At 41.8% G+C, this 17,043-nt stretch overlaps 1 protein-coding gene across 2 annotated transcripts in view; it reads left to right on the top strand.

Annotated features, from left to right (window-relative positions):
• Positions 1–17,043, top strand: part of LOC115092793 (zinc metalloproteinase-disintegrin-like batroxstatin-1) — a 201,580-nt gene that overhangs the window by 145,765 nt on the left and 38,772 nt on the right. For both annotated transcript variants that reach the window (XM_029604111.1, XM_029604112.1), the window contains one exon: positions 7,541–7,697. In XM_029604111.1, coding sequence (XP_029459971.1) covers positions 7,541–7,697 — 157 coding nt within the window. The remainder of the gene's footprint in view (positions 1–7,540; positions 7,698–17,043) is intronic.

The raw sequence follows: 17,043 nt of genomic DNA, 5'->3' as shown, positions 1-17,043 counted from the left end.
CCGTGTAACTCTGTCTTTTGCCATGGACGGTGCGTAAGTAATAAAATAACAAAAACTAGGCTAGTCAGCAGGGTTTAAAGGATCGGGGCTAATAGGGTAACAGGGAGGCAAGTTAGCTAGGGGGTTTAGAATGTCGTCTGCTTTATTGGGGTGAACTTCAAAGTCGAGTTGGCATTTGCGTGTCAATAGAAAGTCATGTGCACATGTACACGCATACCGCCATTTTTCTAACTCATGCATGCCTAAGCGCAAATACGTGCCTATGTTTTAAAATTGCAGCGTCCCTGTCTGTGCACACGCCGGCAAATGCACGCAGGTCTTAAAATTTTCCTCTAAGTATTTTACCCAGAGATGCAAAGCAAGAGAAAAACATTTTGCGCATCGGGCCCTGAAAGTATGTTTCTATTTTTAAAACTTCATAGCAATGTATCTCCTGCTTTAAATTACAGAAAAGCAATAAGATTATGTAACATTAATTTTGAAAATTATCTTAGAGATGCACAGAATGGCTTCCAGTTAGCTTCTAAGCTTCTTGAGGTGCAACGTTAATTTCAAAGGAGAGCTGCTGTACAATTTTCTTGTTGAAAATGTTACTGTGAATGAACCCAGTAGTCACTTATCCTATGAGGTGGTATTTTGAGAAATATTTTGAAAGGGACAATAATTTATATTAAATGTTTACTATGGTGCAAGTTGAACTTGGCTTCTCATGCCACCACAGGAATTTGGCTCCATAGATCAGACAGCAATAAAGTCACTACAAGAGTTTTTTTTATGAACTAGAACTTAGAAGTCAAGTTCCCAGTGTAACCGATAGCCATTTTCGGTTAGCAGTAAACCCTGGGTCAGTTCTGTTTCAAACTAGAGCAGTGTAAGTCTATAGGGGGAGGATACCATTCAGTGAAGCCCCTCCCATTGAAGGGTCTGGCATGGCCGTCCCCCTGAGAGGGTTTTTTAAGCAGCTCCCTAGAGGGAGCCTGTGGACAGTCCAGTATGGGTTTTGTGGAGTTAGGAGGTAGTTCAGTAGCTTAAGCCTTTGTTGTTTTTCAGGCCCAGTCAAGAAAAATCAGGCTAACTCAGCCTGTGGAAGCTGACCAGGGTCAGGAGGGTTTCCATCCAGTCTACTAATTAGCTGGTTGGGATATCCTTCTGGATATATTTTCAGGGGTTTTACATTTTCTCAGTAGGAGACCTGGTGAAACCCTACTCAGGTAGAAGTGTTTGGCTGCCCCTTCCTACCTGAAAGGAGCACCAAGAGCTGCTGTTCCAGCAGAATTCCTCCCATAAGGAGGGATCCAAGGAGAGTCTATGAACTGTTTTTAACAAGTCAGCTGAGAACACTGAGAACACCACACAGGAGTCTTCGCCCCTGGGGAGAGAAAGAGGATTTACAGCTCTCTTTGACAAGACTGGTTTGCCTATTGTCATCCAGGGTTGGAGGTTTGTTGCCACACAACCAAAGCAGGTACCTTTTCCACCCAGGGCCTCCACTCCTCCACTCCCTGGAAAGCGGGGATACCCTGGGTCCCTGTGAGGGAGGCTTCTGCACAGATTGAGAGAAAGAACTGTAAATTGCACCATTGGCGTAGCCAGAAATGAATTTTTTTGGGGGGGCCAAGGTTAACATGGGTGGGCAGTTGACATACAAGCCTAGGCCCTACTATTTGTACTCTTATTCATAAATAATGCCTTACAGTGCATCTGACAATGGATCTCTAAGAGATGCTTTAAAATATTTTAATTCTATTATTTCAAGCATTTACCAGCATTAAAAATACCTTATTAATCTATATTAATTTATTGTATATGTATTGCAGTTTATAAATATACATAATGTAAAAAGTAACAGAAGTTTAACAGAAACATCAGATCCAATTACATAATAAAACAATTCCAATTGTTGAAAGTCAAAATATTTGGTTTTTTTTATCTTTGTTGTCTGATCTTATTTTTCATATTGGTTGGTCCCAGTCTCTTTGTTCTCCTTGTCTGTCTTTGCCTAATTTCTTTTTCAAGGTCTCTTTATTCTTTCTGTTTCTTCTCTCTCCTCTTGTCTTCTTTCTTTTCGCCTTCATACACACACACACAGAGATTCTCTCTCACATGCAGTCTCTCAAATACTTGTTTTTTCTCACACAGGCTCCCACTCTTGCATGCTCTCTCTCACATACACACAGGCTCCCACTCAGGTTCCTACTCTCATATGTTCTCTCACATGCTCTCTCTCTCTCATGCAGGTTCTCACTCTCACACACTCTTTTACCCAGGCTTTCACACCCACAGATTCCCACTCTCATACTAAGGTTTCTACTCACACACATACACAGGCTCTCTTACATGCTCTCTCCCACATGCAGGCTTCCACTCCCACATGCTGTCTTTCATACCAACTGTTTTTCAGACCTATATGCTTTCTTTCAATCATAAGACTCTCCACTCCCATGCTCTCATACATACACAAATAGGCTTTTGAATCCTATGTTCTCTGTATCATACATACACACACAGGCTTCTCACTCCCATGCTCTCTTTCATATACACACAGACAGGCTTCAAATTCCCATGCTCTCTTTCATATACACACAGGTTTCTCACTCCCATGCTCTCTTTCCTATACACACACACACACAGGCTTCTCACTCCCATGCTCTCTTTCATATACACATACACACACAGGCATCTCACTCCCATGCTCTCTTTCATATACACACACACACACAGGCATCTCACTCCAATGCTCTCTTTCATATACACATAAACACACAGGCATCTCACTCCCATGCTCTCTTTCATATACACATACACACACAGGCTTCTCACTCCCAAGCTCTCTTTCATATACACATACACACACAGGCTTCTCACTCCCAAGCTCTCTGTCAAACACACACACACAAACTTCTCACTCCCATGCTCTCTTTAATACACACACGCACACCAGGCTTCTCACTCCCATGTTCTCTCTCAAACATACATAGAGAGGCTTCTCACTCTCATGTTCTCTCTCTCTCACACATATACATATGCTTCTCACTCCCAATATGTCTCTCTCTCTCTCTCTTGCAGACATCAACACACACACACACACTCTATCAGGGCCTCTCCCTCTCTTCCAGGCCTCCTTACTGCAAGGCCTCTTCTCTGGCTGTGTGTATTGAGCTCCACAATGGCCCTGCGACAGTCAGGCCTCTCCTCTCGAGCCGTGTGGGATGAGCTCTGTGACGGCCCTGCGAAGGTCAGGTCAGGCCTCGGGCCGCATGGGATGAGTTTTGTGATGGCCCTCTATTGGGTCTCTCTTCTCAGGCACCGGGTAACTCTGAGTTGGTGGGCCCACACAGGCCCACCCGTGGCTATGCCACTGAAGCGCACAGATTAATTGTGGGGTCGAGACTGAATGAATTGAGCCCATTTACCACTGCTTATCTGGAAGTAAACTTTATTTTTAGACATCAGCCTTGGAGTTTGAAGTGTTTTTTGCATAACGGGCCTGCTTTATGAACTTTCTCATGGGATTTTCCTGTCCCAGGGGCACACAGACCCACCAGAGATACCCATAGCACTCATCACCTCGAAAGATAGCTTTTCCCCATCCAACAAAGGACCCACACCTTGAGGAGAAAAAGAGACAGTGTCCCTCTCCCATTCTCCTGGGTCCCTGCCCAAAGAGACTATAAATACTTTTATGGCTCCACCCATGCAGGACATGCACACCGGGGTGGGCTTACACCAGTATTGGGTTACTGCAGTAAAGGTATATAAAAGGAGGAATTTAAAAGAAAAGCTTATTTCAAAATCACAACCTCCTCTGATAAGTGATTACAGGGTTCATTTACAATAACTTTCTTTGAAAAAAATGTGCTTTGGAGGAGAGCAGGTCCAGCAGACAAACCCTGTGCTTTGGAGGAGAGCAGGTCCAGCAGACACCAGTACAGAAAGTTCTCTCATAGAGATGTGACATGGAAAACATAGATGTTTCATGAGTGCCCGCTAAATGGTTTTGGTGTGCACTAAAATGCAAAAACTAAACAAGATATACACTAAATAAAATGGTAAGCAAATGCAAAAAAAAAATAAAGCAAAATTGTTTCCCACACCCACTCCTGGTCTCTAGGTGAACCTACTGGGAAGTACCAGGTCAGCATACGGGGTCAGGACTGCTGCAGTCCATGATATGCACAGTAGGGATGTGAATCGTGTTCCATATCGTCTTAACGATAGAAATCGTGTGGCAGGGCAAGAAAATCGTGTTAGGCACGATTTTTTAGTTAAAAAATCGTTAAAAATCGTTTTTTCCGATTAGTGCGCACTAACTCGGAGTTAGTGCGCACTAACTGAAAATGATACAATTTGACACTTTTCAGGTCAGTTAAGGTCAGTTTAGGAATGAATATGTATTCCTATTGGCTGCCCTCTTATTTATTCATGTTACCAAGGTTCCCACTGACAGTATATGGGGGATGGGAAATGGAAACAGTTGGTAGCTTGACAAAACAAGTAATGTGATCAGTCAATGTGACTAGAACTTGTGCCCTAACCCTGATACCAGGGGTATTGTGATCTTCCTGCACACAGTGCCCTATCCCTATTAATACCAGGAGTGTTGTGATCTTCTTGCACACAGTGCCCTAACCCTGGCACCAGGGGTGTTGTGATCTTCATGTACACAGTGCCCTATCCCTATTAATACCAGGAGTGTTGTGATCTTCCTGCACACAGTGCCCTAACCCTGGCACCAGGGGTGTTGTGATCTTCCTGCACACAGTGCCCTATCCCTATTAATACCAGGAGTGTTGTGATCTTCCTGCACACAGTGCCCTAACCCTGACACCAGGGGTGTTGTGATCTTCCTGCACACAGTGCCCTATCCCTATTAATACCAGGAGTGTTGTGATCTTCTTGCACACAGTGCCCTAACCCTGGCACCAGGGGTGTTGTGATCTTCATGTACACAGTGCCCTATCCCTATTAATACCAGGAGTGTTGTGATCTTCCTGCACACAGTGCCCTAACCCTGGCACCAGGGGTGTTGTGATCTTCCTGCACACAGTGCCCTATCCCTATTAATACCAGGAGTGTTGTGATCTTCCTGCACACAGTGCCCTAACCCTAGCACCAGGGGTGTTGTGATCTTCCTGCACACAGTGCCCTATTCCTGATACCGGGGGTGTTGTGATCTTCTTGCACACATCCCGGTATCAGGGATAGGGCACTGCATGCAGGAAGATCACAACACTCCTGGTATTAATAGGGATAGAGCACTGCATGCAGGAAGATCACAACACCCCTGGTATCAGGGATAGGGCACTGTGTGCAGGAAGATCACAATACCCCGGAGGAGTGAGGGTCAGGCAGCTCCCCCCTGTCTGTGAAGCCAGCCTCTCACTAGTAATGCAGGGAGGGAGCTGTCTCAGACTTCACCATCCTCCCCCCTCCCCTCACCCACACACCATTCACTAGCTGGGACATGGGGGAAGTCATGAGTGAGGGTCAGGCAGCTCCCCCCTGTCTGTGAAGCCAGCCTCTCACTAGTAATGCAGGGAGGGAGCTGTCTCAGACTTCACCATCCTCCCCCCCCCCCCCCCCCTCACCCACACACCATTCACTGGCTGGGACATGGGGGAAGTCAGGAGTGAGGGTCAGGCAGCTCCCCCCTGTCTGTGAAGCCAGCCTCTCACTAGTAATGCAGGGAGGGAGCTGTCTCAGACTTTACCATCCTCCCCCCCCCCCCTCACCCACACACCATTTACTAGCTGGGACATGGGGGAAGTCAGGAGTGAGGGTCAGGCAGCTCCCCCCTGTCTGTGAAGCCAGCCTCTCACTAGTAATGCAGAGAGGGAGCTGTCTCAGACTGGTATCAGGGATAGGGCACTGAGTGCAGGAAGATCACAACACCCCTGGTATCAGGAATAGGGCACAGATTCTAGTCAAATTGACTGATCACATTACTTTTTTTGTCAACTACCAACAGTTTTCATTTCCCATCCCCCCAACCATCACCTCAGTTGGAACCTTGGTAACATCAATAGATAAGAGGGCAGCCAGCCAATAGGAATACATATTCATTCCTAACTGACCTTTACTGACCTGGAAAGTGTCAATAATTTGTATCATTTTCTGTTAGTGTTCCTGAGTTTCCATTTCCATTTCCCATCCCCCCAACCATCACCTCAGTGGGAACCTGGTTAACATCAATAGATAAGAGGGCAGCCAGCCAATAGGAACACATATTCATTCCTAACTGACCTTTACTGAACTGGAAAGTGTCAATTTGTATCATTTTCAGTTAGTGCGCACTAACTCCCATTAGTGCGCACTAACTCCCATTAGTGCGCACTAACACGATTTAACGATTTTTAACGATAAATCGTTAGAATTTCTATTGTATTGTGTTCTATAACGATTTAAGACGATATTAAAATTATCGGACGATAATTTTAATCGTTAAAAAACAATTCACATCCCTAATGCACAGGCAGGTTTGTGATATTTGCGCAAAACTCAAACTTCAGGCGTGTGTGTGTGTGGAGATGGGAGGAAGTTAGAGGCACTGTGCTTTCTGCCTGGATTCCTTCATTGGTGCACGGATGCCTGCTGAGCTGACACCTTTCTCTATGCCAGGCACCCTCCATCCGTTCCTGTAGTCTGTGCGAGGGGGGGGGGGGAAATCCAGGAACTTTAGAGGAAACATGGCTTTCCACATAACCATGGGCATTGCTTTCTCCAAGATTTTCTCAGCAGATTTTGCTGTAATATGGGCTTTTGAACCAGTCTGTGTCACAGCGTTTATAAAACATGTGTCTGTGCCCCCTGTGTTTTTCTGGTTTCACTTCTGTTCTGTGCACCTCTCAAAGGCTATATTATCCATTTACAGGGGTAGGGTGGAATATTTAGGAGGATTAAATTACATATATGTCCATAGAGGTCTCTGGTAGTCATTTTGTAGCCATAATATTGCTTAAGTTTGAAGTCAAAGAGCTCTAGAACCAAAGTTGCACTATAAAACCTGTCCATGCTTAATTTGAACTTTTCTCATATCCACTTGCTACCCCAGCTGTACCATCATTCTTATAACTGCATCAGACTAGCACTATATCATTTTGATCCATGAAGGGACATGAGTAAATACCCCAAAAATTAATGATGAATTTTATGATTTCCAGCTTAAACAAACTAATGGTAATTGTGGATGAAACAGACAGTGCATTGTTAACCTTTGAGACTCATTGTTAGAGGACATGGGGGAAGGGGGACAGAAAAAGATAATAACCAAGTCCCAAAGAACATTGCATAAAAATGATATAAAATCAGAGAACATCTGACAGAATGGTTAGGGATGGCACTTTGGGTTCAGTGAATCCCTATACCACACTTCCTTTTAGCACCCACTGTTTGCTCTTGTTAGAAGCAGGTTGTTGGAGTAGATGGATCCCTTTCATCAGATCCAGTTTGATTGTTTCTATGTTCTTATTGTTACTGTTTCTATCATCATGGTACAACCAAATCATATAACTCGTTCCCTTCTTCTCTCCCCACAATACAGAGACATCAAATGTGGAGTGCTATTTTGCCAAGGTGGTTCTGACTTGCCCACTGCCTATGGAACCATGGTACAATTCAGTACTTGTAAAGGGGTAATCAGCACTACCCCTAATAATCTGGGGATGGTGGAAAACGGAACAAAATGTGGCTCAGGAATGGTGAGTTCTGCCAACTTTTATTCACAAGCAGGTCGATACTCTAAGGCCGCGTTAGAAAGAGTGCGGCAGTGCCAGGCGCACCCTCGTTCCCCGCACGCACAGTTCTCTTCACCTAGCGCTCGATACTCTCTTCTAATTGCATGCAAATGCAAGCCGCGGCTGCGAAGCCTTAGGCAAGCGTTAGGCCCGCGCAACCCATTTTACTGTATAGAGCGCCTATACAGTATCCTGGGTTCGCGGGCCTAACGCTTCACGGCCGCGCTGGTACCTGTCATTTCAAATGACATTTGAAATGACAGGTACCAGGAAGTGGACAGTTATGTTCCCCGATGCTCGGCAAACTTTCCCCCAGCCCCCGCTCACCTGCCCTGGCCCCGTCCGGTCTCCGGTGCAGCCCCAGTCCTGTCTCCTCCTCCCGAGGCAAAAAAAAAACGAAAAAGTAGCAAGGCTCGGGCCTGCTACGATAGTCCCTTCTCCCTTCTCCTCTCCTCCCGATTTCGGCGCTCAAGGCGGCCGGGTGGGCGTGCATTCATCCAGGCAGAGGGAGCCGGCGGCGAAAGCGGCCTCCGGCTCCCTCTGCCTGGATGAATGCATGGCCCCCGCCGGCAGTGAATGAATGCCCATGCGATTTCGGCGCTCATGCCTTGAGCACCGAAATCGCACGGGCATTCATTCATGCATCAAATTCCTTATAGGAAAACCTCTTTCTAACAAATAAGTTGATCTCCAGCCTTTTTTTTTTTTTTAAATCAGAAAAAGACCACTGAACCCTAGTCATAATGAAAATAACTTTGGCTCCTGAATGGGCAATCGATTAGACTGGGATAAACAGAAACAATGCCCGTGCGATTTCGGCGCTCAAGGCATGAGCGCCGAAATTGCACGGGCATTCATTCACTGCCGGTGGGGGCCGTGCATTCATCCAGGCAGAGGGAGCCAGCCGCTTTCGCCGCCGGTGTCCATAATTTCTGGACACCGGAGGCATGCAAGAACACTTCGACTCAGTAAAAGGTATAAAATACATTTTATTTGGCTTTTTAAAAGTGTTCCTGGGAGATGCGGTATGCTAGGTGCCCTTTATCTTTTCAAAATAACTAGCATCTCTATGAATGTAGGACATGCCCTGACTTTTATAGTTAAAAACATACAGTATTGCCGAAACTTCCAGAATGGCGTGACTGCCCAAAGACTCATTTACAAAGATACATTATGCTGTTGTCATGACAATCTATCATGTATAGGAAATGCTTGTGAGGATCATTCCCCCCAACTGAGAATTCTTCTAAACCTGTTCATCCTCCCACCATAAAAGTTCCTTTATCAACATAGCTTTGATGGCCTTTGTTTCTGCTGATCTTCTCTTGATCCGCTGTGTTGTATAAACAGATATCAAGTCTGTGGCCTGAATAGAAACTCGGGCCTGAATTCCGTTTGCTGACGCCAGGACTTTAATTAAAACTGTAACTTTAAAAGGATCTTCTTTTCACCTGGCTCCTGTCGTTGAGATAGGCATCTGTAAAACAAAAGCTTGCATCCTGGCTTCATGCGAACCAAGCTTCCCTGTATTGTGGTGCAAATATTGTCATTGATGCCTTCCTGGCCTTTAATTATAGGCTTTGCAGAGCTACAAGTTTCCCAAATCTTCCACATTCTTGAGTCTGAGAAATTCACTATATTTCAACAGTGTCAGTGTGAATCAGTCCTCTGAGGATTCTGGGAATGGCTGAATGAACCAAAATTATGAACCAGAGTTATGAATTATATCATTTTCCCTCTTGTGACACCGTCAATGGAAAAGGTGTCACACCAACCAGTCTTCGATGATGAGCCATGACAAAGGAACTTAAAAGTGTGTCCTAACCACTAACCTTGGTATTTATCAGGTGTAGTGCATAGGTGTGTGTCCCTCTAGATTCCTAATTAATATAAATGACACTCCCACAAGCATTCACTAGTTACTCAAACAATAACATCATAACTAATTTTCACTAGGTAGCTATTAGCTCTATAATGGAGCTATACAGATACCTGCATTATAAAAAGGACCTACTTCATAATAGCATGATCACATATGTTATCTTTCAGAGTCAAGTAATTACATAATAGTGGTATAACATATAAAGATAAGTACACAGAGAGACCAGTATGAAAGTACTATGTTTCTCATATAATACTAGGTATACTAGGCAAATCTTTTCAAGGAGTACTGTTATTATGAACAACTACCCAGGATAATATTCATTAAAATGGCAAGCAGGGATTGCACATTACCAGAAAAGTAAAGGAAGCCAATAGAATAGAAGAAAACCAAGAATCAACAAAAGGACTCATGCTGTGTTGTGCATACATAATGTGGGACAAGTTATAAAAGTGTTGCAAAGCATAAGACATATTCTAGTCATATGCTGCAGTGATGGAAAATCAAATGCAGAGGCATATTCATGATAGACAAAGGCATAGCAAAATTCCAAAACATCCTACTAATTCTGTAGGGTATAGTGCTATCCAGTATTATGACAACAACCTGTAGCAGTGAAAACAATCACTGTATGGACAGTCCTAATTCAATTGTGGCAGTCATCTGTCCAAGAGATGGTACAGCTGTGGATGGCAAGGTTTTTAAACCAATTTCAGTCAAGGGGTATTAGTTATTAAGGTAGATGAGGGCTAGTAATACTGCTTCGTCTTCAGGTATTTCTAGGGAAGTGGGGCTAATACCCTTCTTAGATGATGGTAAGTCTAAGTGTAATTGGGGATAATCATAAAAACAAGTGAAAGCTGACACTATGAGAAAGTCTTTAGCATATTATATGATCTAAAACAAAATAATGTCCTTTGCAAGATTGATAAACCATCAGTGTGAGTCTGCACAGGGAAGGGAAGGAATGTAATACAAATAAAAAACAGAACTAAGAAAAATATCTTCCCCTTTGGAATCTTAAATGGAAACAAACTAGCTTATAAACAGAATAGTTTAAGTCACAGACAGGGTTTATAGTAAAAGGGCCAAGATAAGAAGAAAAGAAACAATGAGCAATTAATATGCCGAAAGATATAGTAATAGAATGTTGCAGATCCCTATAGCAGAGCTCCTCATGTGTAAGGTATGTATTTGTTTCAAGGAGAACAATCTCATAATAAACATCACAGGCTACACTAGTAAGAAATCTTTATGAAAGAGAGTGAAACAGTCATTAGGTAAAACCTAATAGATAGTGTCATAGGAAAAAGATATTCAAAAAGGATTCAGAGAAGAAATTAGAATAAAAAATAGAATATTGAGATATTAAAGATCAGCAAAGTGATTACGATAAGTGTAAGCTGCAAAACAAAAGAATAGGAATAGCTTATAACTTATGCTGGTGTGGAAGAGAAACATATATATATCTCCCTCTTGAACCCTAAATTATCATATTTGAATCACACTGAGACACATCACCCTCTATGTAATCAAAGCAGCTTCCATAGATAAAGATAAAGAAAAACCTAGTACATATGCATTTAGTTGATTCAGCATATAAATATTATAAATTCTAAGACTAGAAAATACTACTTAACTTGGAACATACAAACTAATAAAAACAACATCACTTCAGATGATATCATTAACTTGAACACCTAAGTTCTGGCAGAGAATGAAAGAACCTAGATTCTGCATAAAGTTACTCCCACAGAACAAAGAGAAAAGCAACGATCAGGCATAAATTGTAAGCATTGCAGTCCATATAGTATGTAAGAACTTCTGTGGCCAATGATAATTTCTGCAATCAGTGCATATATAATTCTTAGTAGAATTCAGTGCTGATGGCAGGGCAGAATCTCTTAGCTCATTAGATTAGATGCATGTGTATGGATTCAAACCTAAATAAAAGTACAACAAAATCCGATTAAGTAGTAAGAAAATACTATTATATCACATACTCCCTATATTTAATTTGCAAAATAATCCCCACATTATTTCAAAACATCATGCAATGGTCCAGACCACAAACATCAGTACTCAGACGTTACATTAAAACATATATGTCACAGAACTGACTACATAATGCATGCATTCATTCATTCCTCATTTTACACATGTAACATAGAACAGACAACATGACAAACTTTTGAGCTCAAAAAATGTATTTTAAAAATATAAAATAATTGGATCGATCCACAAAAGAAAACAAAAACTCAGGATTAAAAGTAGAATAGATCTATTTAAAAAATTGAAAAGGAATCAAACTGGAAAAAACTGTAATCTTCATCTCCCATGGAACAGAGACAGATGTGCTTTGTGCTTTGGTACCTTGGAAAGAAATCTAATATATGACAGTTAATATAATGATTAAAATTAAATTTAAAAAATAACTTTACAGGTTCCTTAAAAGTCAACCTTCTGTTATACCTTAATTCAGCAAAAAGCAGTCATAAAGCTACTTTCCTTTCTATGATGGTCCACCTCTAGGAGGCGCTGTCCCCTGTGATAAGAGCTACTTCCTTTTACAAATCTAAAACCCCTTTTTTTTTTTTTAAATGCTATAAACTCCTAACTCACTTTCTAAAAGAAAAACTTAAAACAGACAACTTTGCACTTAATTAGCATTCATTTTATTTCCATCCTATACGCATATGCTCCATAGAGTTCATACTACCAAATCCTGTAAATACTCTAAATAAAACTACGGATCATTTCCAAAAGCACAGACATATCAGCTAGGAGGCTGGAAGTCTGCAAAATAAAAGGAAGGCACATACTAATATGCATTAACCAAAAGTTTTTCTTACTGGCACATAAATAGATAATAGACATTGCTGCTTAACTCTCTGCTGTTCACCGTCTCACAATCTTTCTCCTTTACATATCGTCTAAACAGTCCACAATACAAACGTTCAATACCTGAACTCCCATCAAAATAAACCACCTAATTCATTCCCTTACTTCTAAAAGTTAGCATCTAATGAGGTATACTCAAAACTGAGAAATATCTATCATCCTTACTGCTGCATAAAGTTCATGCATATTAGTGCCTTCGGTTTGTTTCTGACCTGTGTTTAATTTAAAATAAATCATATCTGCACACAATTGTTTAAAAGCAAACCCATGGTATGAAGTTTAAATGCAACTGACCCACATTTTTATTTCTCTACTTCTACCAAAACATTCTAAATGTCCCACCACACAGCCTTCTGCATATTCATTCTTACCTACCTGCATCAGCATAAAAATAAATCTCTTCCCTCTTTAACATTACGTCATCTCTCATCCCTAATATTCACTTTCCCCATACTTTCAACACAAATTTCTGTTTTCACATTAAACAGATCAATTCATTAGTCCCTCTTCTATCACATATTCACTCTATACTTTATAATATCAAACAAAAACCTCAAAACTCTTACATCAGCAGAAATGTACAATTCATTTTAAAAGTGACTCACTCCCAGGGTTTTGTTTTTTTTTTCTTTCTTCTCAAACACATTCCTAAGGGGGGGGGGGGTCACCTCCTCTCCCACCAAACAACTGTTACACTCAATGAAGAGGTTAGTTAAGTGATAAAGCACTTTACATTGTGCTAAAATCTCTTCACAAGAAACTCTCATTAATAACACAAGTCTAAAAACTTAGATGCAAATATGAGCAGCCCTACATTTATGGTGAAAAAATAGAACCACAGAGCTAAGAGAAACAAGCTAGCTGGGCAAACTAGATGGGCTGCTTCTGTTTCTATGTTTACTGTAAACACACGTCCTTGAAGCCAGCAAGGGCTGCAGAAAAACAGCATAGCACTGAAAGATTCCGTTCTCTGTTTAATGAACTGCAACAATTAAGGCAAAATGTCCCTATTTATAATACTGCCAGCATTTCACAAATGTCCAGATTTAAATTTAACTACAATCACTAAACTTTTTGACAAGGAAACATTTTACACAAAATCTTAACCTATATAAATAGATTCACACAGACAAAAAATAGGCTTCCTTGTTAAAGCTAATCCAATGAGGAAAAGAAAGAAATTAACCACATGTAACCTGCTTTAAAAGATTAAAGCCGTTAGCACCTTCCTGTACAAAAAACAAACAACCAAACTTTGGTAAAAATCCACTAACTAAAAACTCTTATCATACTAATTATAACTTTTAAACTTACCCAATTTAACTTCAAACAGTTCTACACAAGCACCACTGCTCACTTTGCAGCTGTAACTTGAAACCTCTGCAGAGCCAGAAGCCATGCGGTCTGAGGACAAAAGACCACAGACTGACTAGTGCTGGCTACCCCTCTGGTTTTTCAACTGTTCAATCTGAAAATAGCAGAACTTAATTTAGATTTTAATCAAATCAGCAGCTCCTGTACCTGTCTCCCTAACATATCTATGAAGGAACATTTTGCACAAAGTATTCTAATCCCGATGTAACACACAATCTATATACCCTGTACAACAAATAAAATAAAAACAGTGATACTTACAGATGATTTTTCTTTTTTTTTTTTTTCTCATTACATACTCACAAAATGGATCCTGCAGCGTAAAAACTTCATTAAACATCTTCTCTGAACTCAAATATTCTCCGGGATAACCTCCAGCCCACCTGGGAAACTCAATCTTTGGACGAAAAGCCAAATTAAACGTCCAAGAACCTAGTGTACTTTTGTCCACCAAACGTACACTACAGCAAAAAATAATTATAATAACAACAGCTATTCAAGTCCCTGTTCAGGCGCCAAAATGTCCATAATTTCTGGACTCAGGGCCAGGCATGCAAGAACACTTCGACTCAGTAAAAGGTATAAAATACATTTTATTTGGCTTTTTAAAAGTGTTCCTGGGAGATGCGGTATGCTAGGTGCCCTTTATCTTTTCAAAATAACTAGCATCTCTATGAATATAGGACATGCCCTGACTTTTATAGTTAAAAACATACAGTATTGCCGAAACTTCCAGAATGGCGTGACTGCCCAAAGACTCATTTACAAAGATACATTATGCTGTTGTCATGACAATCTATCATGTATAGGAAATGCTTGTGAGGATCATTCCCCCCAACTGAGAATTCTTCTAAACCTGTTCATCCTCCCACCATAAAAGTTCCTTTATCAACATAGCTTTGATGGCCTTTGTTTCTGCTGATCTTCTCTTGATCCGCTGTGTTGTGTAAACAGATATCAAGTCTGTGGCCTGAATAGAAACTCAGGCCTGAATTCCGTTTGCTGACGCCAGGACTTTAATTAAAACTGTAACTTTAAAAGGATCTTCTTTTCACCTGGCTCCTGTCGTTGAGATAGGCATCTGTAAAACAAAAGCTTGCATCCTGGCTTCATGCGAACCAAGCTTCCCTGTATTGTGGTGCAAATATTGTCATTGATGCCTTCCTGGCCTTTAATTATAGGCTTTGCAGAGCTACAAGTTTCCCAAATCTTCCACATTCTTGAGTCTGAGAAATTCACTATATTTCAACAGTGTCAGTGTGAATCAGCCCTCTGAGGATTCTGGGAATGGCTGAATGAACCAAAATTATGAACCAGAGTTATGAATTATATCACCGGCTCCCTCTGCCTGGATGAATGCACGCCCACCCGGCCGCCTTGAGCACCGAAATCGGGAGGAGGGGAGAAGGGAGAAGGGACTACCGTAGCAGGCCCGAGCCTTGCTACTTTTTCATTTTTTGGGGTTTTTTTGCTTCGGGAGGAGGGGACAGGACTGGGGCTGCACTGGAGTCCGGACGGGGCCTTGAGCGCCGAAATCGCCCCCATTTTTTACACTTTATTCCCGTTTTAATTTTCTAACACCACACTAACACCAAGTAGAGGGTGGCGGTAAACTAACAGGTTAAGGACGCGGCAAAATAGCGGGTTACAAAGGAGATAATCTGAGCGCGCGTCACAGTATCGGAGGGGAATAGCTAATTCCTTCATTATATTATATTTATTATTTATTTATTTAACACTTTTTTATACCGACCTTCATAGTAATAACCATATCAGATCGGTTTACATAGAACAAGGGTATAACTGAAGCAATAAATAAAATAGTAATTAACAAGAGAGGAGAATTAGGCAAAGTTACATTTAACAAGGAGTAAAAACTTGGGAAGCTTAAAGCTGGAAGAAAGAAAGGCAGGAGTAATTATAACATAATATAAAAGCAAGTTTGCTTACCGTAAACGGTGTTTCCGTAGATAGCAGGATGAATTAGCCATGCTGTCATGGGAACTGTCCATCAGGGCCCGGAAGGCGGAGCTTTTGTAGCAGAGAGTTGATTTTGGTTCCCTCTGCGGCTGCGCGGCTGTTCCCGCGCAGGAAGTAGCGATTCTCCTCAGTCTGTAATATAGCTTTAGTCGTAGATACTTCCGACTACCAGGGAGGTGGGAGGGTCAGCATGGCTAATTCATCCTGCTATCTACGGAAACACCGTTTACGGTAAGCAAACTTGCTTTTTCCCGTCGATAGCAGGGCTGAATTAGCCATGCTGTCATGGGAGTCCCAAGCAGTTGTGCACGCCTATGGATAAGCGTGCATCTTAGACATTGTGGTGGTCGGATGATGTGTTGTGCAAAGTATGTAGAATAGCATGTCCCAATGCTGCATCTGTAGCTGATTGCTTATCTATGCAATAATGGGATGTAAAGGTGTGCACTGACGTCCACGTGGCTGCTTTGCAGATATTTTGTGGAGAGACTTGTTGTAAATTTGCTAGGGATGTGGCTGTGGCTCGCACCTGATGAGCACATGGGCGTGTTGACAGTGGAAGGTTCGCATTGGTGTAACAATACTGAATGCACTGCGTAATCCAACTGGATATAGTCCTTTTCGCGACTGGTTTCCCTATCGCTTTTGGATCATAGGAAACAAATAATTGAGAGGATCTGTTAAATGCAGCAGTTCTCTGGAGATAAATTTGTAACGCTCGTTTACAGTCCAAAGAATGAAGGGATCTTTCCCTGTCCGTAGCGTGTGGAGGTGGAAAGAAGACTGGTAATTCCATCGATTGGTTGAGATGAAAAGACGAGACTACCTTAGGAAGAAAAGATGGGTGAGTGCGCAAGAGTACTTTATTTGGATAGAACTGTAGGTAAGGTGCATAATGGACCAGTGCTTGTAGTTCACTTACTCTGCGAGCTGAGGTAATGGCTATGAGGAATATGACCTTTAAGGTCAAATATTTGAGGTGAGCAGAATCCATAGGTTCAAAAGGAGGAAGAAGAAGATGTTCGAGAATTACGTTAAGGTCCCAAGGGACCGTTGGTTTTTGGATCGGTGGTCGCAAATGGATTAATCCTCTGAAAAACCTGGAAAATAAGGGATGTTCTGCAACCGAGTGGTTATTGAGTGGCCTATGGTATGCCGCAATGGCACTGAGAT

This window comes from Rhinatrema bivittatum, chromosome 5, assembly GCF_901001135.1.
Source record: "Rhinatrema bivittatum chromosome 5, aRhiBiv1.1, whole genome shotgun sequence".
NCBI classification, from domain to species: Eukaryota; Metazoa; Chordata; class Amphibia; order Gymnophiona; family Rhinatrematidae; genus Rhinatrema; species Rhinatrema bivittatum.
The sequence above is the reverse complement of the archived record's forward strand: the minus strand, read 5'-3'. Positions and strand labels throughout refer to the sequence as shown.